Source organism: Canis lupus, chromosome 17, assembly GCF_011100685.1.
Source record: "Canis lupus familiaris isolate Mischka breed German Shepherd chromosome 17, alternate assembly UU_Cfam_GSD_1.0, whole genome shotgun sequence".
NCBI classification, from domain to species: domain Eukaryota; kingdom Metazoa; phylum Chordata; class Mammalia; order Carnivora; family Canidae; genus Canis; species Canis lupus.
The window spans coordinates 49414860-49439372 of NC_049238.1; the positions used below are offsets into that span (position 1 = coordinate 49414860).

The 24513-nt window shown below is 38.8% G+C and overlaps 1 protein-coding gene across 2 annotated transcripts; it reads left to right on the plus strand.

Moving 5' to 3' along the window:
• The first annotated feature begins 1478 nt into the window (after positions 1–1478).
• On the plus strand, positions 1479–22169 carry MOB1A (MOB kinase activator 1A). 2 transcript variants are annotated; one of them, XM_038561731.1, is made up of 6 exons: positions 1479–1714; positions 6978–7141; positions 11340–11433; positions 13036–13169; positions 17054–17217; positions 18441–22169. In XM_038561731.1, exons 1-6 carry the CDS (start codon positions 1701–1703, stop codon positions 18516–18518), a joined length of 648 nt encoding a protein of 215 aa, XP_038417659.1. In that variant the 5' UTR covers positions 1479–1700; the 3' UTR covers positions 18519–22169. The 2 variants fall into 2 exon arrangements, with proteins under 2 accessions (XP_038417659.1, XP_038417658.1); XM_038561730.1 differs by having other exon boundaries at positions 1480–1714; positions 6975–7141.
• Positions 22170–24513: the final 2344 nt, after the last annotated feature.

Genomic DNA, 24513 nt, shown 5'->3' on the forward strand with positions numbered 1-24513 from the left:
ACTTCACACTCACTAAAATAGCTGCAATAAAAAAGGGGATCCCTGGGTTGCTCAGCGGTTTCGCCCTGCCTTTGGCCCAGGGAGCGATCCTGGAGTCCCGGGATCGAGTCCCGCGTCGGGCTCCCGGCATTGGAGCCTGCTTCTCCCTCTGCCTATCCCTCTGCCTCTCTCTCTCTTTCTGTGTGTCTATCATGAATAAATAAAAAAATAAATCTTTAAAAAAAAAAAAAGGACAGTAGTAATGCGCCTGGGTGGTTCAGTCAATTGTACATCAACTCTTGATTTCCTCTCAGGTTATGATCTTGGGGTCATGGGATTAAACCCCACATTGAGCCCCATTTGAAGCCCCTCATTGGGATTCTCTCCCTCTGCCCTTCTCCCTGCTCACACATGCTCTCTCTCTAAAATAAATAAATGATGTGATATAATGAACACTGAGTATTATGAGACTGGTGAATCACTGGGAAATAAAATAAAATAAAATAAAATAAAATAAAATAAAATATAAAATAAACGAATCTTTAAAATAAGGTAAATGCACCTGAAAACACTTAAAGAAGAAAACAATAGCAAATGTCATCAAGAATATGGAAATATTAGCACCATCAGACGTGCCATGGTGAACATAAAGTGGTCCTGCCAATTCGGAAAACAGTTTGGGAGCTCCTCAAAAAGTTAGACGTATAGTAACCATAGGACCCAGCCACTCCTGAGTATAATACCTAAGAGAAACGAACACATTTGTCCATGCAAAAACCAGTACAGGAATGTTTGTAGCAGCATTACTTGTAATAGCCAAAATGTAGAAAGAACTCCAATGTCCATCAACGGATGAAGAGGTAAACAAAACAGGTATACTCATACAACGGAATATTATTCAAGCCATAAAAAGGAATGAAGTATTGATACAGTGCTACAATGTGGATGAACCTTGCAAACATCATACTTGGTGAAAGAAGCCAGTCACAAGACCATCTATGGTATAATTCCATTTATGTAAAATGTCCAGGTGAGGCAAGTCCATATAAAAAAGGAAGACTGTTGTCAGGGGATGCCAGGAGTGAGGAAGGAGAATGACTGCTAATGGGCTTCTTTTCAGGGTGATGAAAACATTCTAGAATTAGAGATGATGGTTGCATAACTCTGAATAGAGGAAAAATATCACTGGAGTATACATTTTTAAAGGGTGAATTTCATGCTGTGTGAATTACATCTCAACTTAAAAATCAAAAAAAAATTTAAAAAAAACTGCAGCGCTTTTAGAAACCCCTTGCCCTATAGAGAGGATGCCCACAATCCAAGAGCAAACACCCAGACCAAGCAGAAGGTGAGCCACTCCCCCAAGCCAGGGACGACGACCTGGCCGTGCCTCCAGGAGAGGAAGTCCCGGCTGGGAGGCCGCTGATTGGCTGAGCTCTGGGGGAGGGCGGGGCGAAGAGGGGTGCGCCGAGGCCCTTTCGCAGGGGCGGGGCGGGCAGAAGCCTTCGCTCGCGAGATTTTGCTGGTTCCGCATTTCGGGTCGGCGAGGTGGGGGAGGCGACGCCGCAATTGCACCGGCTAGACCCCCGGTTTAGAGCTGCGGCGCCCGGTGCTTCCGCTGGCCGCGAGCTGAGGACTGGCCGCTTCCTCGTGGTTCCCGCGCGGGCTCCGAATCCAGACCGCGGCGGGGGCCAGCGGCCCCTCCCCTCCGAGGATAGAAGATGAGCTTCCTCTTGTGAGTGTGGCCGGGCTGAGGGTCCCCGGGCTGAAGGCCGAGAGCCAGGGCGAGGAAGGGGCTACCGGAGCCAGAGGCGAGGGCCGGGCCCCGGGGGCCGGGGCGGAGCGGCGGACGCCTGCCTCCCCCTCCCACCTCCTCCCCCGCGGGCCGCGCGGGAGGCCCGGACGTGGGCCCTGGCAGATGGAGGTGAAGGTCGAGGCGGGGGAAGCGGAGCGAGTGGGTTGCGGAGTCGAGAGGCCCCGAGGCCGCCAGTGCCTCCAAAGTTTTCCGCCCCAGCGCGGCTGAGGGCGGAGGGACGACCCGGGGGCGGAGCCCGGAGCCCCGCAGCTGGGCTCCCGATTCCCCTTAAGTCTGGAGCTTTCCAGTCCCGATCCCTGCTGACTTAGCTTTTTACTCCACCGTTATTATGTCACGTTTTAATATCTTCGGTATTAAGTTACCCCCGCGGAAAAACGCTGCCCCAGGAAAACGTGGAGTGCCACAGCTTGAGCAGCTTCAAGTTGAGCTGCCGCCTTGCTTGCAGACTTCTGTCCAACTCGGATTCAGTCAGTCCACTTTGCGATTTTGTGTAGATTTTAGTTAATAATCTGCACCCATCGTGGGGCTCACATTTACGATCCCAAGACCGAGAGTCGCATGCTCTACTGACTGAGCCAGCCAGGCAGCGTTGTGACTTTGTGTAATTAAATTTTCTGGGTAGAATCCTGTTTTAGAGATACGGCCTGGGGCCCAAATGAGTCTTAAACGGAAACTTTTGTAAATTCTCTGATGATTCTTGAGCATGTTAAAGGTTTGGGAAGCATCTCTCCAGCACCTCATTATTTTCAGAAGGCTCTTTCTACCTGATACATTACTTAAATACATGCTGTGTGATTGAGGACACATCCATCACACACATACTTGACATTTTTGTTAGATTTTATTAAAGCACATAGTGTTCTGTAACGAGAATTTATCTAGTTCCTTAATGTGAGGATGTTTTGCTTTGGGAGGCAGGTTATGCTCAGAGACTGAGTTTGTCTTTGCCAGCAATTTATTTAACAAAGGTTTGCTGTAGGATTTTCACAGGCCAGTAGCATACCGGATCATGTCTCAACAAACTAATGAAATACTCCCGAGTCATTGATAGATTAAGTACACTGTTTTTCCGGGCAAGGAGAGATAAAAGAAAGCAAGCCCACGTTTAGTTGAGGTGCTCCTTTCTAGGAGTTGGTACTGAGGAGACGGGTTGGGCTTAGCCAACCCAGAGCTGAGGTCCAGCTGCCAGCACTAAAGTAAAAGTCCCTTGTTGCCAGGCAACCATGGCGCTGGTGTTGACCAGCAAGTGGATTTTCCTTCTGGACTGGGCATTTGCCTGGCAGGGGCCGGTTGCCCCAAGGTTTAAGAAAGCTGTTTAGATCAGCCAAGTGTCACCTTGTCCAGACGGAACACTCTCAACTACTCCTCACAAATTCTTGGTATTTATAGTCAAAGTGTCTCCTTGTCATGCTTGCTTCTTCGTAAGTTTTCACTGATAAGCCCCAGCAGGGCCGCTTCAGCTGCCAAACTACTGAGTTATGGGTGAGAACAGATGAGATGATGACATCTCGACACTATTTACCTCATATTTACCTCATTCTTATATGAAAACGACTTTTTTTGGTGTTTGTCATAAACAAGTGGATTAAAACAAATTTCACTTAAGTCATAAACAAGTGGATTTGAAATCTTATCAAACCAATACACAAATTTGGATTCTATCTAGTATTTTGTTATTATAAAATAGCACTACTGAGAGTATCTTTGTTCAAATCCTTTTTTCCCACCTTTCGATTATATTTTTAGGAGTATGATCAACACAGTGTGATTACCATGTCTGAAAGTTTGTATGATTTAGATGTAATTGTAAATCTCTATATTACTGGAACAAACTTTCCCTCCACCCCCAAGGTCTTTTTTTTAATGAGTTAATGTTTAGTTAGGGGTTTGTTTGTGGGTGCTCACCTGCTTAGTTACTTTTAGGATTAAAACGTGAGGCTGTTTTTTAAAAAAACTGTTTTGTTGACAGGCATTTGAGTTTCCACTTTTTGGCTATTACGAATAATGTAGTTATGAACTTTTGTGTTCAGATTTTTGTATTGGATGTGTATGTTCACCTCTCTTGGATATATATGTAGAAGTGGAATTGCTGAGTTATATGGTAACTGGTTTAATCTTTTGAGGAACTGCCAAACTTTCAGAGCACTGCACCATTTTGCATTCCCACCAGCACTGTGTGAGAGTTTCAGTTTACGCACACTGTAGGTAGCACTTGTAGTCTTTCTGATTATAGTAATCCCAAGTCGATGTGAAATGTTACCTAATTGTGATTTTACTTTGCATTTTCCTAATGATTAATGAAGGTCAGCATCTTTTTGTATGCTATTGGCCATTTGTAAATCTTCTTTAGAATGTCTATTCAAATTCTGTGATCATTTTTTTTAAAGATTTTATTCATTTATTCATAGGGAGAGAGAGGCAGGGACACAGGCAGAGGGAGAAGCAGGCTCCATGCAGGGAGCCCAACATGGGATTCGTTCCCTCGTCTCCAGGGTTACGCCCTGGGCTGAAGGCAGGTGCCAAACCGCTGAGCCACCCAGGGATCCCCTGTGTGATCATTTTTAAATTGGGGTTTTTGTTTTTGTTTTTGAGTTGTAAGGATTCTTTATCTTAGATACAAGTCCTTTATCACATCTATGAATTGCAAACATTTTTTCCCATTCTGTGGATCATTTACACTGTTTTGATGTAGTCACTTGAAGACAAAAGTATTAATTTAGATGATCATATTAAATCCTGAGAAATCATTTCATGTTTTGTTTTTATTTGCTTTTATTTTTTTTAAGATTTTTATTTATTTATTCATGATATATATATATATATATATATAGAGAGAGAGAGAGAGAGAGAGAGGCAGAGGGAGAAGCAGGCTCCATGCTGGGAGCCCGATGTGGGACTCGATCCCTGGACTCCAGGAGTGCGCCCTGGACCAAAGGCAGGCGCTAAACTGCTGAGCCACCCAAGGATCCCCTGTTTTGTTTTGTTTTGTTTAAAAAAAAAAACAACAATAATTTTTACACCCAGTGTGGGGCTTAACAACCCCAAGATCAAGAGTTGCATGCTTTACTGACTGAGCCAGCCAGGTGCCCCCTTTTGGACACTTTTTGTATATTTACAAAATGGGCTTCCGCTGTACATTTGTCCTTTAATAGGATCTCAAATGACGTTAGATCTTGGCATGTGAATACATGTAGCTTTAACTTGTTCTTAACTAACATTCCAGGCAGCCCAGGTGGATATCAGCGGTTTAGTGCCGCCTTCAGCCTGGGGTGTGATCCTGGAGACCCGGGATCGAGTCCCACGTCAGGCTCCCTGCATGGAGCCTGCTTCTCCCTCTGTCTGTGTCTCTCTCTCTCTCTCTCTCTGTGTGTGTGTCTGTCGTGAATAAATGAATAAAATCTATAAAAAAATAAAACATTAAAAAAACTAGTATTCCATGTTATGGATATATCAAACTTATTATTCCTCTTCTAATAAGTGTTAGGATTATTTCCAGATTTTTCACTGTTAAAACCAATCTTGAGAAACACATCCTTATTCTTTTTTTTTTTTTTTTCACATCCTTATTCATATCTAGGAGAGATACTTAGAAGTAGAAGGGACGAATTGGGAGCATTTCCTTGTTTATAGATACTATTTATAGATACTGCCTTCCCAAAATATTATACCCTTTACACCTTCACCAAGTATATTATTATTACTTTTTTAAAAAAAGATTTTATTTATTTATTCATGAGAGACATAGAAAGAGAGGCAGAGACACAGGCAGAGGGAGAAGCAGGCTCCTCACAGGGAGCCCGATGTGGGGCTCGATCCCTGGTCTCCAGGGTCATGCCCTGGGCTGAAGGTGGTGCTAAACCACTGAACCACCGGGACTGCCCTCACCAAGTGTATTAAAATATTAATTTCCCTGTACTTAGCTCACACTTAATATAGTTGTCACTTAATCTGACACATTGAAGAAATACAATTTTAATTGAATAGTTTTTCAAATGTTCATTGGCCATTGTATTTTTATTTCTGAATTCCCTATTGATCTCTAGCCCATTTTTCCTTTTCTAAAAGATATTTATTTATTTATTTATTTAAAGATTTATTTATTTATTCATTCATTCATTCATTCATGAGAGGCAGAGAGGGAGGCAGAGACACAGGCAGAGGGAGAAGCAGGTTCCCCACAGGGAGCACAATAAGGGACTCTATCCCAGGAGCCCAGGATCATGCCCTGATCCAAAGACATGCTCAACCACTGAGCCACCCAGGTGTCCCATTTTTCTAAAGGGTCCTTTTCCTTTTTCTTAACAAATTATAGAAGCCTTTTAATATGTAGTTAATACCCTTTTTTTTTTTTTTTACTACTTTGTAATATATGTTGTGAGTACTTTTTTGTCTCTTTGTTACGGAAATTTTAATTCTTATGATTAGAAATCCCTCATTTTTTCTGGGTTTCATATTCTGTTAGCTTCCTTGCAGATGGTGTGAGATGAGTAAAAATGTTTTTTCCCCAGTAACCAGTTGTCTCTCATTTATTTTCCCTGCTAATAACTTTAAAATGTTAGTGTCATGGGACACCTGAGTAGCCCAGTGGTTGGGCTTATGCCTTTGGCTCAGGTCGTGATCCCAGGGTTGTGGGATTGAGTCCGGCATCTGGTTCCCCACGGGGAGCCTCCTTCTCCCTCTGCCTCTCTGTGTCTCTCATGAATGAATAAATGAAATCTTTAAAATAAATAAAAATAAAATGTTAGTGTCACTTCTGTGGTTTGCTTTGATGGCATCACAGATATTTTGATACAGAAAACTGGATTTTTGAGCTATTCAAAACTTAGGGCTACCTTCCTCTCCCACCATTTTCTATAGGTAGAAATTGAGGTCAAAAGGAGGTTCGTTTTCTCAGACAGTCAGAACTAGTGGCAGATCAAAGACTAGAATCTTATTACACCAGACTACTTCATGAGACACAGTAAAATTGCATTCTATATGAAGTTGTATTGCTAATCCTGATTCTATGTGAGGAAAAAATTTTAAAGCATTTTTTTATGATCATCACCCCTTCCTCATACTGGCACTTTTCAGGAATTTTTTTTTTTATTATTATTTTCAGAACAATTTATATGCCTAAAATTATGCCATTCTGCTTTCAGCCCTAAAAATTAATATATTTTTACTTTCAATCTAATAGCAGCAGCCGCTCTTCTAAAACATTCAAACCAAAGAAGAATATCCCTGAGGGCTCTCATCAGTATGAACTCTTAAAACATGCAGAAGCAACTCTAGGAAGTGGGAATCTGAGACAAGCTGTTATGTTGCCAGAGGGAGAGGACCTCAATGAATGGATTGCTGTTAACAGTAAGTTTTTAATAACATTCAGTTTTGCTGATTTATAGGAACATTTTGCTAAAATCTTTTTGTTATTTTTTACAGGTATAAATAACTGTTGTAGTATAATGGATTACCTATAAGAAATTCATAAACACAAATACATCCAAAACTGTTTTTGTTCTCTTCAGAATACTTGGTTGTATAGCTTGTGTGGTTGGATAGAGACACTGAGGAGAAATGTTGAGTGGTAGGGTGAAATAAAAGATTGGAATATAAAATTCTGCCTCTGGTGGACCATGACTTGGTAGGGAGCCCATCGTCACAATCATACCCACCACCCCCAGCAGCGCTCATCTGCCTGCCCATACACAGAAGTCATTTGGAGTTCTATGGGCAGTCACTTGATTGTTGTGCCTTAGGAGTAGTCAGAAGGAAATTGAGAGAAAACGGGTGGGACCCACGAGCTGTAAGTCACTCAAGTACAAGAAAATGCAGGCATGACATGGAAAGTTATATATACTGAGGCTAGAGATTTGACTATTTGAGGCCGATCATTTCTGAGGTGAGATCAGTGCTGGGTGATAAGGTTTAAATCTGTTAGGAACTTTCAGATGTTCCAGGAATTTTTAAACTTCTTTTCTTTTTTTTTTTAATTTTATTTATTTATTTTTATTTTTAAACTTCTTAATGGAAAACTTCAAACATACAAAAGTAGAGAAACTAGAACAGTGAATTCTTGGGCATCCATTTTAGCAGTTGGTTTGCGGCCAATTCATGCTTCTATATGTCACCCTGATTATTTTTTTTTTCTTCTCATTTTAATTTCTCCCTTTCCACCTCCATCCCCTCCTCACCTCTCCCCATTCCTCCTGTCTCTCCCCTAGCTTATTCCACACTGGCAGCGAGACACAGCCAGCCCACCTCACCCTGATTGTTTTGAGGTGAATCCCAAATATATTATTTCATCTATGAATATTCCTTCTCTAAAAGACAACAACTCCCCCTTTTAAATGACAGTACTGCCATTTCTTTATGTTAACAAATATCTAGTCAGTGTTCACATTTTCCCTGATTGTCTTCTAAATGTTTCTTTTTTAAAAAAATTGATGGTTGGTTTAAATCTGGACTAATAAGCCATATATGCAGTGTTTCTTGAATCTCTTAATTCACAGGTTCCTCCTCATTGCAGTCTTTTTTCCTTGCTATTTTGTTGCTATTGTTGAAGAAACCAGTTCATTTGTTTACCATAGTATGAATTTTGTTGATTGTATCCCCAGGGCATCCATTATCATGTTCTGCTCTTCCTTTTATTTCCTTGTAAATGTTAGCTCTAGAGTAGCACTGTCCAATAGAACTTCTGCAATGATGCAAATGTTCTGTGTCTGTACTGTGGCCATTTAGCTTTTGAAATGTGGCTAGTGTGACTGGAACTGAATTTTAATGTAAGTAGCCATATGTGGCTAGTGGCTCCCACATTAGCACAGATTTGGAGCTTTGCTCAAATTCAGGTTTGATTTTATTTGTTTGTAAGACTACCTTATAAGTGGTGGCATATACTTCCAACAGTGTCCATAGTGTCTTCCCTGGTGTCCACCTGTTTTTATGTGGTGTTATTCAGCTATTGATAATCACTCCTTTGATTAACACTGTCCAATAGAAATATAATGTGAGCTACAAATGTAATTTAAAACTTTTTAGTAGCCATATTAAGAAAAATTTTAGGTTTTTTTCAGCACATTAAAAAGCTGTTATTCATATTACAAGAGAAAAAACAAGGGATGTCTGGGTGGTTCAGTGGTTGAGTGTCTGCCTTCGTCTCAGGGCGTGATCCCAGGGTCTTGGGATTGAGTCCCACATTGGGCTCCCCACAAGGAGCCTGAGTCTCCCTCTGCCTATGTCTCTGCCTCTCTGTGTCTCTCATGAATAAATAAAAATAAAATATTTAAAAAAAAGAGAGAGAGAGAGAAAACAAGATGCAGAACTATGTGATATCTTTTGTATAAGGATAGGTGCTTGGGGCAGGAGACAAAAAAAGTAATGTGGTTATATATATGTAGGGGGAAGCTAGAGTGGTTGGGATTAAGATTAATCTCTATATGTTTTTATAGGTCTTTTGATATGTGAACCATGCAAAACATTATATATTCAGGAAAGACCTTCCTCTGTTCTTTTAACCTAACTCAAATTATCATCTGTTATTCTGAAGGCATCATTGGCCTTCTCTAGCCTTTGATTTTTCTTTGAGACTTTTTGCTGTAGATAGGTTGTTCTCAAACCTTTTAGCCTCAGGATCCCTATATTCTCTAAAAAATTACTGAGAACCCCAAAGAGTGTTTAATTATGTAGGTTGTATCTAGTGATACTGGGTTAGAAATTAAAACTGAGAAACTTTAAATACCTATTTTTTAATTCATCTAAAAATAACAATAAACCCACTGCATGTTAACATAAATATATTTTTATGAAAAATGACCATTTTCCAAAATGAATTTTAGTGTTCTGTGTGGCATTGTTGTACATGTTTGGAAATTTGTTTTCATGTTTGGCTTCATAGGAGACAACTGGATTGTCCTGTCCACTTCCACATTCAGTCTTATAATGTCCCATATCAGGAGCTTCTGGACAACTCCACCGTGCCTCCTGGGAGAACCAGAGTGGAAAGAGCAGTTGAAATGCTCTGACCTCACAGATGTCCCCCTGAAACCGGGGAATCCCGGGACTACATTTTGAGAATAGCTGCTTTAGACCAATAAACCAGCACACCATCTGGGCACACTCTTTGTTTTGAATGAATATTGAATGCCTAATTATTACTTTCTTAGAAACGTGACTAAAAAAGAGGAAGATTTATTTATTTATTTTTTAAATTTTAATTTTTTTTTTTTTTAAGAGGAAGATTTATAAGTGGGGGAGTTTTATATAAAATTCTTTTTGGAAGATGGAGCTTTTTTATCTATTTGTTTTTTAAGAAACATGGAAAAACCCTAGTTGTTTTTAGGTACTCCTTTAGATGGGGAACTAGAACGTTTTTTAAAACTTTCCAAGGCTTATGTGGGTGTCTTTGCAGAGGAACATTTGACTCAGATAAGCTCATTACTTACCCCCTTCCTCATATTTTCCTTCATATATAGCTGAAGCTCCTATAGGAAGTGTTCCCTGACTGCCACAACCCCTCAGGATGCTGCCTTTTCTCTGAACTCATATGTGTTGTGTTTATGATTCTTTTCAGTTTTGTCCCTTTAGTCAGCTGGAGTCTCCAAGGCAAGGGACATTATTCCATGTCCCTTTTTTCCCCCATATCCTTTTTATATCTTCAATATGCGTTAGGCTTCAGGTTTTTTATGAAAAGATTTTTTTTTAATTTAATTTTATTTTTTTATGATAGTCAGAGAGAGAGAGAGAGAGAGAGAGAGAGGCAGAGACATAGGCAGAGGGAGAAGCAGGCTCCATGCACCGGGAGCCCGATGTGGGATTCGATCCTGGGTCTCCAGGATCGCGCCCTGGGCCAAAGGCAGGCGCTAAACCGCTGCGCCACCCAGGGATCCCTGAAAAGATTTTTTTTTTTTTTTTGAAAAGATATTTTAAATGCCTGTTGATACAGCTGATACACCTTCTCCTTCACAGTATATTCTACAATATTCTCTGCTTTTTTCTGACACAAATGGTATAGTCTGGTTCAGATCAATAGGAAGTGATGGATAGGGCAGCCTGGGTGGCTCAGCGGTTTAGCGCCGCCTTCTGCCCAGGGCATGATCCTGGAGACCCTGGATTGAGTCCCATGTTGGGCTCTCTGCATGGAGCCTGCTTCTCCCTATGCCTGTATCTCTGCCTCTCTTTCTTTCTGTGTCTCTCATGAATGAATAAATAAAATCTTAAAAAAAAAAAAAAAAAAGAAGTGATGGATATTTTCATTCCCTTGGATATAATCAAATTATATATTCTAATAATATAATAGTCACTATTAAGTTAGAATTACTGCCAAGATTTTATTTTCCTGCTGTTCTATGCTGGCTAAAAGCTTCCTGTATTAAAGTGAATATATATTAAAAGTTAAGTGTGACAACTTAAAAAGAGAAGGGAATTTGCACTATCCCTGTATTATCGAATCTATTGAGGATTTTACAAGAACTTGAAGGCATTGTCCATTTTTCTTTCAACTGAGAGGTCTGATGTTTTATTGTGGTGGCACAAACATTTTAACACAATTCTGCTATTACCTTTCCAGCTGTGGATTTCTTCAACCAGATCAACATGCTATATGGAACTATTACAGAATTCTGCACTGAAGCAAGCTGTCCAGTCATGTCTGCAGGTCCCAGGTACATATACTGCCTATTATATAGGTATTTGAAATGCTAAGTAAAGCTAATCAGTAATTGATATAAATTAAATAATAAAGCCTTTATATATATTTTTTATCTATTTACTTGTGTACAAGCAGTTCAATTTTATGAGTTCCTGAATACTTCCCTATTTATAAGCTTTTACTTCTTATTAAATACTTTGGTATGTGGTACTTAGTATTTAATTGCATTATAGTAAGTAATGAACGTTCAGGTTTTTTCCTTGTGCTTATTTAGTGTTAATTATTTCCAAGTTGTGCTGCTTTAATTATCTGGCTTAAAGATGCTAGACTGAAAAAATTTTGACTATAAGGGGCACCTGGGTGGCTCAATTGGTTAAGTGGCTGACTCTTGATTTTGGCTAAGGTCATGAACTCAGGGTCATGGGATTGAGCCCCACATCTGCTTGAGGATTCCTCTCCCTCTACCCCCCACCCCCGCCCCACTCATGCATGCACTTGAGCCTTCTCTCTCTCTCTCTCTCTCTCAAATAAATAAGAAATTTGATTATAATAAATCTTAAGAAATATTAAGAAACATGGAACACTTTATCACCCATAATGTTAATGTGTGTTATCACACACATCAAGGTGTGATGGGATTAATGTTTTAGTGTTTCTTCTTTCCAGTCTCTTTTTCTGATAATAAAGGACTAATTTTATATGGGGATACATGGTATTAAGACATTTACCCCTTGGGAAAAAATTGTCTTCCCTGAATATGCTGCAGGTATAAAGGAAAGAAAAGGTCTCCAATGAGTTTCTAGTTCTATTTCTAATTACAGTATTTTGAAGGGATGTTTTTATTTTGTGTTGTTATTCCTGAACCTTCCTTAGAAGAAATTTAAATAAAGTAAATAAGACAAACTTATTAATGGCTTAAATGCTTCACACAGTGAAGTTTTGCAGAAGTCTTATTATGCATTCTAGCTCAGCAAAGGAAAGGTGAAAAAGATGCGTGCCTAAGGGTATTTCTTTAGTACCCTCTCCAGGAAACAATCTTATAATCTTGACTGTATTGTTGATACCTTGATGGCCAGCTGTTGTAGGATATGAGGCATATCCCATCAGTCTCTCACCAGCCCTTAGCACCCTCTGCCAGGAATGTGTGTTCCTTTATTATTCCCAGGGCTGTGTTAAAACATCCATTTTGGCACTGTCAGCTGCCACATTATCCTCCCTTTCTCTTCTAATTATACCTATCCTCTTTCAGGATAATTCTGTAGGGGAAAAAAAAAATAGGGCAGCCCCAGTGGCCCAGGGGTTTAGCAACAGCCTTTGGCCCAAGGTGTGATCCTGGAGATCCAGGATCGAGTCTTGCGTTGGGCTCCCTGCATGGAGCCTGCTTCTCCCTCAGCCTCTCTCTCTTTCTCTCTCTCTCTCTGTCATGAATGAATAAATAAATAAATCTTTAAAAAAAAAATTCTATAGGGAAATCTGAGTGATCTTCAGTAGAACTTGAGGTAATTTACTAAAGTTACATGTAACTTCTATTGACAAAATGTAGACCTACTTTGATTGCAAGTTGTACATTTGTTACTGTTTTTGAAAACTATCAGTAAAATCTTTTTCTCTCCAGATACGAATATCACTGGGCAGATGGTACTAATATTAAAAAGCCAATCAAATGTTCTGCACCAAAATACATTGACTATTTGATGACTTGGGTTCAGGATCAGCTTGATGATGAAACTCTTTTTCCTTCTAAGATTGGTGAGTTAATGTTGAATTGTTTTCCTTTTTAACTGATAAATATGTTGCATTCTTTTTAATACTATTACTTTAAAAAAAAATTGTAATGAATACTGCCAAATTCCTCTCCAGAAAGATTGTAACCAGTATCTGCCCATGTTTCCTCACTAATATTGCGGTTGGCTACTCATTTTTTTTTTTTTTAATTTTATTTATTTATGATAGTCACAGAGAGAGAGAGAGAGAGGCAGAGACACAGGCAGAGGGAGAAGCAGGCTCCATGCACCGGGAGCCTGATGTGGGATTCGATCCCGGGTCTCCAGGATCGCGCCCTGGGCCAAAGGCAGGCGCCAAACCACTGCGCCACCCAGGGATCCCGGCTACTCATTTTTTACTCATTTTTTTCTGTTCCTATCCTTTGGTAAGATTAGCTCTGACATAAATGTCATATGTGCTTTTTCCTTGATTGCCATATGTCTTATTTTGTTCATGAGGTATTCTTGCTTGTATATAACTTTCTTATTTTGTTCTACTAATTTTTCCTTTACATTGTGTGGATTTTAATACAATGATTAGAAAGATTTTCCCTACTTCAAGATTATAAAAATATTTGTCCTTATTTTCATTTAGTACTTTTGTGGTTTTATTTTTACATTTAAATCTTTATTCTTGGGCAGCCCGGGTGGCTCAGCAGTTTAGCTATATGTTAATCCTTCAAGTCTTCAAGTTTCTTAAGTTTGTTCCTAGACTTTTTGTGTATAATATATATATATGTGTGTGTGTGTGTATATATATATATATATAATATCAATAAAAATGATATCTGGCTTCCAAATGGGTTATTGTTTAGTATGTAGAAAAGCTATTGATTTTTTATATAAAATTTCCAAATAAATTGGCCATCAGATTCTTATTGTTTCAGTTGTTTTGGGTTGGTTTTCTTGAGTTTTTAAGTATTCAATCACATCATATTAAGCTAATATTAAATTTGCCTCTTCCTTTCTGATCGGGATGCTTCTTGTGTAACTTGTACCTACTTGCCCCAGAGTAGTGCTGAGTAATGGAGATGATGTGGCAGGACGTCCTTTTTCTTGTTTCCTTACTTTTATGCAGGTGCTTCTAGTACTTCAGCGTTAAGCAGGAATCTTACTTTTGGTTAGACGTATGTGAATCTTTAAAAAATCAGGTGTGGTTGTTGAGTTTTATGATACTTTCCCAGTGTCTGTTGTTGGTTACCATAAAGTTTTTTCTGTGTTGTTTGTTTTTCAATGTTTTACTGGAAGAGTATTTTTTATTTGCTGATATTTTGATTAAGATTTTGTCATCGGTATTTATGGATGAGTTCAATCTTTTCATTTTCATTTTGAGTGTGTCTTACAAATGACATGTTGGATTGTCTTTTCTGTTCGTGCTGCTATAATAACAAAACTACCAGAGATTGGATGGTTCGTGAAGAGAAACTTCTCAGTTGTGAAGGCTGGAAGTCCAAGATCAAGGTGCCAGCATAGTCAGGTCTTGTGAAAACCAACTTTTGGGTTGCAGACTGCTGATTTCTTGCTTCGTCCTCACTTGGTAGAAGGAGCCCGCACAAGTTCTCTGGGGCCTCTTTTATAAGGGCATTAATCCCACTCATGAGGGCTCTGCTCTTGTGACTGAATCACCTCTGAGCCCCACCTCCTAATAGCATCACCTAGGTGGTTAGGCTTTCAACATGGGAATTTTGAGGGGATGCACATATTCAGACCATAGCAGATTCCTTTTTGTGGCCTAATCAGTGGCTCTCTTGGGAGAAAAACTTGTATCATGTTACACCAGGTCTCTTTGCTTTTCGTCGGGTTTTCTGTTTTATTATTAAGTCTTTTATTTCCTTTTTTATGGATTCTTTATTGTATATTGACTGTGCTTGAATATTTCTGTTCAGTTCAGCTTGGAAAGTGCTTGATTTAAGACAAATTACTTCTATCCTTTTATTCATTAAAATCTCCCTCTTATGAAAGACAAAGAATACTTAAAATTTTATTATTTTCTCAGCTTTCCATTCTTCAGTAATCTAGCCTATGTTCTGGAATCCTTTCCCCCCTCAATTAGGCTATTAACCACATCCTATTTCTGCCAGTTATTTATTCTTACTAGTTAGAACTGTTAATGACTCATTTTGAACTAACCAAATTATTACTGTTCCTTTTGTTAACAAGATGCATATTTGTAAATTCTGAGAGGAGTTTGACTTAAAAATCCATGTTCAGGGTAGCCCAGGTGGCTCAGTGGTTTAGCGTCTGCCTTCGGCCCAGGGCGTGATCCTGGAGACCCGAGATCGAGTCCCACATCGGGCTCCCTGCATGGGGCCTGCTTCTCCCTCTGCCTGTGTCTGTCTCTCTCGCTCTCTCAAGAATAAATAAATAAAATCTTAAAAAAATCCATATTCAATATGCGAGCGTAAGACCCTAGTCCAGAAAAACATGCCTACAGGTTCCAGAATAATGTTTGAAATGCTAGTTGTTGGGGGCATCTGGTTGGCTCCATTGGTAGGTAGGGCATGTAACTCTTGATCTTGGGAGATCATGAGTTCAAGCCTCATGTTAGGTGTAGAGCTTACCATAAATAAAGAAATAGAAAGAAATAGAAATAAGGAAAGGAAAGGAAGAAAGTTTTTAAAAATGTAAATATCAGTTGTTAGCCAAGATTGGGGACGGGGGGATCAGAAAAATTAGCTTGCAAGAGCAAAATACACTAAATTCCAGGCTTTTAAGGACTAGTTAAGAAATAAATTTAAATACAGGAAAGGAGAAAGTGTTTTAACCCTTGTTTTCTGAAAGATTGAAGAAAAAAATGTTTCTTGAGTAGTGTTGTGGAATAACCTTTAAGGCTATCTGATCTGGGTTATTTTGGAAGCTGATGCCCTCTTATATGTTCATATACTGTACTCCGTGCCACTTGTATTGTCTTTCTCCTGTCCCTTTTTCCCAAGACTTTGATCATGTCAGCTGGAATTCTCAGGAATATGAACAGTCACATCCCCAGTGAACCACTGGAGAGAGATTACCAAACCCTTTCCTGGTTCTTTCCTAAGGAAGCGTTTATTTTCTTGCAAAATAGTGAGGTGCTCTTCCTCCCTTTTTCAGGAAACTTGTCCCTATCTTGTATTACAGGAAAATGAAAATAGCACTTTGAAAAGATAAAAAGTTGCAGACTCCTAATTTAAGAAAGAAAAGTGGTTTTCAGAGTAATTCAGAAGATAAAATACTTTTTATCCATAGTCAGTAGTTTATAATGTCTTTTCCTTTTGCTTAGTTTTCATTCCTTGTTGAATGTGTGTGTGTAAAATTTATTTTTAGAATTAAGCATTACAAAAATTTTTATTTATAGTCAAAATACTTGTTGCATTTAATCTTAAGAAACTCTTAAGTATTAAACAGCTAAAATTATGTTTATTTTAACTTGGATTCAGCAGCATCTTATAAACCTAATGCCTGTGCCTGTTCTTCTAAGGCAGTCAAAAATAGTGTGCTATGTGAGAATACCTCTATACTTATATTTGTTTGTTTTAAAGATTTTATTTTATTCATGAGAGACACAGAAAGAGAGAGAGAGAGAGAGGCAGAGACACAGGCAGAGGGAGAAGCAAGCTCCATGCAGGGAGCCCGATATGGGACTCGATCCCAGGGCTCCAGGATCACACCCTGAGCCAAAGGCAGATGCTCAACTGCTGAGCCACCCAGGCATCCTTATGTTTGGGTTTTTTTCTCTCTTTTAAAAAATGTATATGGAAAATAGGTTTATATTTGTAAATGTGTGCATTTGTGTCACACATGCATACATGCATGTGTTGCTTATGGCAGCTTCTAAACTTTCTGCTGTTCAATTAGATAAAAGACCAATTGATAGATATGTGTGTTTGATTACAGGTGTCCCATTTCCCAAAAACTTTATGTCTGTGGCAAAGACCATTCTGAAGCGTCTCTTCCGGGTTTATGCCCATATTTATCACCAGCACTTTGATTCTGTGATGCAGCTGCAAGAGGAGGCTCACCTCAACACCTCCTTTAAGCACTTTATTTTCTTTGTTCAGGTAAGTTGAACCATGTTCACTTCTTTGTCCTTTGACTTGGTCTCATTTGGTAATTTTAATTTAGAGCAATTTATAGAGTTGTCTAATTTATAGATGTAGAGCAAAGTATGAGCAGAGGTCTCTCTTTTCTCTTTTCCATGTTGTTTATTTCATTAGTGGGCATCACAACAGAGAGAGCATCACCCCCATTTTAGGCCGTCTGCCTCTGGCTGCCCTGCCAGTTCTCTGGTTAGGATAGGACAGGGAGCACCAAAACTCCAGGATAGCTTGTCCATTTCCTCCTGCTCCATGAAGGGACGCTATGGGAAAATGTCTGCAGTTGGTTTATTTATAAGAAGTCTATGTGTAGGAGAGAAACTTTTGGAAGAACATGTTAGCTGCTGTCTTGGTTTAAGTTTCCAGAAGTCTCATTTCAGGTCAAGTCTTATGAAGTCAGCAGCTAGAAACTTAAAAAGGACCATCTCCTTCAAAGATGTGGCTTTTTTCCTTATGGGCCCTTTATTGGAATTGGAACTCTTTAAAATCAAAATAATTGGCATTGTTTGAAAAAGATATTAAAGAATTGGTACTCCTTTAGCAACTTTAGAGATATATAATTCTATATGCAAAATGTATATACGCCTACCCAGATAGCTGTTTTTTTGACAGAAAAGCCAGTAGTTTTATAGTAGATACTGTGTATTTCAATTATATTGTGCCACACAGAGGAAAATGTACTGTGCTCTTCTCTGTCTGCCTTCTGAGGTTGTTGCATGGCATGGATGTAGAGAGTATAGGTGCTGATGCAGTTATATAGATACAGATACACAGTGGATCTAGATACAGATAAAGGACAGAGTTGTAGTAGGGCTATAGTATAGATGTAGGTATAGTATAGACCTATGAAAGGCAAAGGTCCACTGCCCCGGAAGGTGGCCACTCTCAAGTTCATTGTGTTAGGTTAAGATAATTTCCATGTAAATGCAAACATATATACAATTTTAATTTTAATGTTTTACACAGTGAGGATCATGCTAATATACAGTTGCTTATTTGCTAAGTCTCTTGTATTTTAAAAAATGTGTAAAAATGATCCCATTTTAGAATGTTCAGAGAGATCATGTCATTTTTTTTTTTTTTTTTTTGATTTTGGAAAACCAGGGTTGGGAATCCCTTCTCTGAAGACATTTATGGAATTTTAATTTTAGGCCTATTTTAAAATTTTGCTTTTCTTCTCTTTTTAGGAGTTTAATCTGATTGATAGGCGTGAGTTGGCACCTCTTCAGGAATTAATTGAGAAGCTTGGATCGAAAGACAGATAAATGTTTCTTCTAGAATACAGTTGCCCTCTTGCTTCATCTGCTAGAGCTATCTTATTGCTATCTCTGATAAACTAGTGATACAGACTTTAAGAAAATAGGAAAAAAGACACCTGTAGTTTGTGTCTACTGATAAAATTGTCCCAAGGTAGATTGGCCTAATCACTTCAGTGAGAAATTCAAGATACAGCTAAATTTGAGGCACTGTGTGACCACTCTTGTTATTGTCAGAGTTATACTTGGTTATCATATGTGATGACTAACATGTAGTCTATTAGTTTACTTATTTTACTGAAGAAAATGATTGTGTCACATGACAGCATATAATGGCTATTGAGACTTTCCACCAATACTTTATTAACAAGTTTCCAGAACAAATTACCTAATAACACAATCAGATCAGTTCTATTCTGCTTTTATTTACAAATAGAAGAGGTTTTTTTTAAGTTTCCTTAAGATTTAGAACATTTCTGTGTTACTTTGGATAACGTTTTAAAGTTTGAATGCTAGTGTTTTTATAGATAAGAATATATATATATATGTTTATTTTTTCAAAATCCATGATTACAGTTTAAATCCTCATATGACCCATATGGTATGGGAGTAACCAGAGTTATTTCTAAAATGACTTTATTTTTTAATCTTTATTTGGGATTTTATTCACATAAAACTATCTAAAGTTTTAGGAGTATGTATATCAGAAATAATTTTCTTAAGGCATGTAAGGTAATCTTGTACATTTTTATTTTTAAATGCTTCATTTAGATTAATTTTAATAGGTAGCTTTTGTCTGAGAAAAAGAAAACTCAAACAAATTATGACAAATTTAGGTGTCAGAACCACTATTTTCATTCATGTTGTTTTTCAGAGCCCTTGAAATCCCGGAGAAGAAAATGGGAGAAAGTACTCAGAGTACTTGATTATTTTGAGTGTCCTTTGAAACAAAAACAAGAATTACTTCTTTTTGTTTTTATCGTGACTTGAGACTTAGTTAAGAGTAGTGTAGAAATGCCCAAACTTCATTGATAAAACTTAAGGAAGACCATAATAAAAAACCTTGAAGGTATATACATTTTATAACACAATTTAAAGTTTGGTGTGCTTGTGTGTGTGTGTGTGTGTGTGTGTGTGTGTGTGTGTGTGTAAAGGAAACAAAATGGGAGAAATAAGTATAAATTCTTACTTCATTCTGTGAGTAGTCAAAGGTTGTACTTAATCCTGTTATAATTGTTTTTGTATCAAAACTTGAAATTCTTCTATTTCTATTGGGGTTAAAAAAAAAAGTCTTCCCTGTTAGTGAAATAAAAGGTCTAATTTTTATTAGGTTTCTAAGATTTAGTAAACGCCAGCTACCTGTCAAGAATGTACTGGGCACAGGTATACCGCCAAATTGCCCAGCTGGTATTGCTTGAAGTCCATCAGCATTCTGTATGATTTCATACCTGGGATTTTTGCAGAGTGCTCACCAACTCCCTTGGTGGCTTTAATAAAAGGTTAGATTGGTTAGGTTTTTAAATTTATTTTTATTAGTCCACTTAAGTATAAAGAAAAGAATTGCTTAGGAACTCCATTTTTATAATAACTCAATTTCATATCGAGATATGCAGAATTTTACAGGAAACAAAATTTTCATCTTATTTAGGTTGAAACCATACATCATTGTCCAGGAATTAAAAAGTGGGATAGGGGCAGCCCGGGTGGCTCAGCAGTTTAGCGCTGCCTTCAGCCCAGGGTGTGGTCCTGGAGACCCAGGATCCAGTGCCACGTCAGGCTCCCTGCATGGTAATAGAGCCTGTTTTAAAAAAAAAAGAAAGAAAAAAAAAGTGTGATAACCCCTTGTAAAAAAAAGAAAAGCCCTCTGAAACATTCCACAGTCCATGTTTTAAGCTTATCCAAAGGTACCTGTCAGGAGTTCTGTGTGTTTGTGTTGATCATTTATGAACAAGAAAGCAGGTTTCTCTAGACTTTGGCTTTAATTAAGTCTTCAAGAAATGAAATCTTCTTTTTCAACTAGGGTTGTACTTTCCATCATTACTCATATTTCACATGGTTCTTAAAGGAGTTCTCACTTTTCTCCATTTATTTTCAGTGATAGAAATCCTCTCTCTTTGTGACTCCCTCCCAAAATAAACCAAAGATGGTCACATGCTAGACATAAATAAAAAGTTTTTGGTAATTTGAGACTCAGAATATCCTTTTTAAAAAATAATAATAACACATTACCAGGCTCCCAGGCTAATCAGGCTTAACTAACAATGCACCTAACCATTACGTTAACACTACTTGTTAACATCTAAAGCCAGAGAGTAGAGAGCAAGAAAACTAGAGGAAGGGGAGAGGATGAGGCCCTCCTGACCAGGCTAGAGAGCAGCCTTTGAGAAGAGTTGGAAGAAATCCAACTGTCTTGGGCTCGTATTCCTTGTGACTTATCTCTCTGTGTCTGAGGTCTGCCTGTATACCACATTCCCTGCCCCTCTAAGTCAGCCCCACTGACCTCCTGTCAATGTCTGACCACTGCTCCTCACCCCTGGGTACAGTCATGGAGAGTGCTTGCTAAATTATGCAGGTAGTCCTATGGTGCCTAGTTGCTGGGCCATTAAAAAACTATTGGACCACGATGTGCAGATTTTTGTTTAAATATTGAAACTTACTCATAACTACGGTTTTTGTTTTGATAGCCAAATGTCTCCTTTATTCTCCAGACTGTGAATAAAGTGATTTTTAGAGGGCTGCCAGCAACAAATAGTTCCATCTTAGACTTGTATAGCCCTAGCTTCGGTAGCTGCCTATTTGAGAAATGCAAATCTGTACTCATGACTTTGACAGCAAAAGGAAAGCCTTCCTAGCAGTGCAGTGGCAAGGGGAGCAATCCACTGGTGATTTTAACTTTTGCAAACATTGTTGAGGTTTTCTGATGATACCATTGGCTTTCTCTCTGAACAGTGAGGTTATACTAGAAGTGGAGCTTCTGAACGTCATATCATTATCTCATCAGCATAAACAAATCAGCCCCAAAGAGCACAAGTCTTAGAAATCTATTTCTGAGCAGCAGTAGTCCTGGTGTTTGTGTTACCTTCCTGGCCACAGGAGATGGTCTCCTGCCAGAGAACCCTGCCCTGACAAATGCTGGCTGAGCCCTTTCAACAGGGATGTTATTTTTTCCTGATACCAGTTCAGTGTGTGGATTTGATTCTTACTATTGTAGAATTCTGGCAAAGAGGCAAAATAGTCCGTCAGTCATCCTGTGTGTTCACATTAGATTTTGATATTTCAGACTATAAATGGCTTAGAGGGATGATATTATCTGTGATAACAGTGACTTTATTGAAGCAACTGCATTGAAATCCACTAGGGTTTTCTCTCATTCTCAAATTCCATTCCAAACAAGTATTCTGTAAATCCAAATGGATTACCAGTGTGCTATAGGTTTTTTGTAGAACATTTTTGTTTGGTCTACATCAAAAATAGTTTGCATAAGTTAGTCCTGGTTACCATCTAAAATATTTTTAAGTGTTCTTTACATGAAAATTTATGTTGTATTTTTAAACCTTTAGGAGCTTTATCTATTTTTCTAAGTCAGTTAATTGTACTTTTAAAGAAAGTATTTTGTATCTACTTTTGTAACTTCATCAGAATAAAATATATGAAAAGAAATGACTGATTAAAGTTTGTGTCTCAACACACTTTTTTTTTTTTTAAGTTTTTACTCATTTGAAAGGGGGAGAGTACTCATGTAAGTACCCCTGAGCGAGGGGAAGGGCAGAGGGGGATGGAAAGAGACAAGCAGACTCGACACTGGCTGGATCTCATGACCCCGAGACCACGACCAGAGTCAAGCACAAAGCCTACTGAGGCACTCAGGTACCCCTCAGCACACTTATTTCTATTTAAATGTAAAACAAGATTTTTGCTTCTCTAGAAGATGGTCTTTGCTTATTTAGTAGCTAAAATGTTTCCTCAACTCTTAGAGGAAAGGGAAGTCTCTAAATAAATATTCTGTAATACCAGGTCCTGACTCCCCAAGAAACAAACTACGCCTATGACTATAGTGGCTAAAACCCATCCCGGACAAATTCATAATCTCTTCCTGCACTAACCAAGCTGACCTCTTTTGCATATTCTAGTTGTGAGATTGAGAAAAGGGAAGAGGGGAGAATGGACTCAAGATTTTCTGACCTTGAACTGAGTGCTCAGCATATCTATAAGACATCACCCACCCCAATCAGCCAGTTTTTATTACAGTAGGAGAAATACTAATTTTAGAGGTCCAAATCACAGGTGCCCCATTTTAATTCAAAATAGCAATGCTAGGGGTCCCTGGGTGGCTCAGGGGGTTTAGCGCCTGCCTTCAGGCCCAGGATGTGATCCTGGAGTCCTGGGATGGAGTCCCGCATCGGGCTCCCTGCATGAAGCCTGCTTTCTCCCCTTGCCTGTGTCTCTCATGAATAAACAAGATAGCAATGGTAGAATTGTTTTGACCTTTTGATTAAAGTTTAGAAGTTAATGTGGCTAAATAATGTGGGTTAATACTCCTGTTTTGTAGAAGATACAAATAAACTCGATCAGTTTTGGATTTTGGTAATATTTCGATAGGATTAAAGTCACTCACAAAAACATAAGGGTGTCCAATGGCTAAGTTTGAAAGTTATTTTATTTTTTTATATATTTTTAAAAAGATTTTATTTATTCATGAGACATACATACAGAGAGAGAGAGAGAGAGTCAGAGATAGAGGCAGAGGGAGAAGCAGGCTCCATGCAGGGAGCCTGACGAGGGGCCTCGATCCTGGGTCTCCAGGATCACACCCTGGGCTGAAGTCAGTGCTAAACCGCTGAGCCACCAAGGCTGCCCTGAAAGTTATTTTAAACTTTATAAATGAGTCGTAGAGTAGCCCAAATAATCTTTGGGAGTGCGAGAGTCAGGCTTCAAAGCTACACAGCCAGAACGATGCCTAAACCGTGTCTCGGGCCCCCTAGCTAATAACTCCTTGCTGAAGGGCTTGGAATGGACACTACAGCCTGCACCATTATTGCTGGCCACTAGATGTCAGTCTCTGGGCCAGGGCCTCCTCAAAACTAGATGCATCAGTCCTGACTAGAATTTAAAAATTTACCTAGAACTGTCTTCCTTTGCTGTGTCTTCCTAATAAAAACTGAACATGGGTGCCAAATTTTTAAAAAGAAACAAAACATGGGCGCCTCAAATTTGGTAGATCCTTGGTCATATACCTCTGTCCTGGCTGCCAGAGAGGCTGGGGTTTTCTGGATTTTACTTGGAGGTTTAGAGTTCACAGCAAAATTGATGCTGGATGTGCCAAAAGTTTGGACTGGCTCCTGCTCTGACTTTTTTGTTCCTGCTCTGTGAAAAGATAAGGGAGTTTTCACTAGCATGTAAGTTTCTGGGCACACTGTTTTAACCCAACTGATATTTTTTGTACCATATTTGCAAAGTGAAGGAAGTCGATTATTGATTCAGATTCTGGCCCACCTCTTTTCTTGTGCCTGATGAGCGCTTTGAATACCACTTCTTTAGGGAAACCTACCTGTTAGGGGAGTCTTCAGCAGGTTAATCCTTACAGCCACCTAGGAAGGGGGCAGGAACTGAGAGGTATGTTAAGAATTTTTCAGTGTTTTTCAGAAGGTGGCACAAATGCTCTGACTTCACATAGCGAGTTCATAGTGAGTCCAGCTAGTTCCTCTGGGATGCATCTGTAAAAATTCCATGTGTTCAGGTGTGCTAGGAGGGTCTAGAAAAATGACTATAAGCATACCTATGAGGTAAAAAAAAAAAAAAAAAAAAAGTATCCAAAAAGATCCTCCTGAAGGACTTTTTTCTGTGATTAGTTCAGATGTAAATATAAGTATGAAAGCTGGGAGTTGACAATGAACCAATATAAGTGAAGATAAAAGATAAGAGAATCTCAAGTTTAGGGCAAAAAGGATAAAATGCAGAAGGAATAGACCCATTTCCTGGGACTAAAGCTATGACATTTTTAATC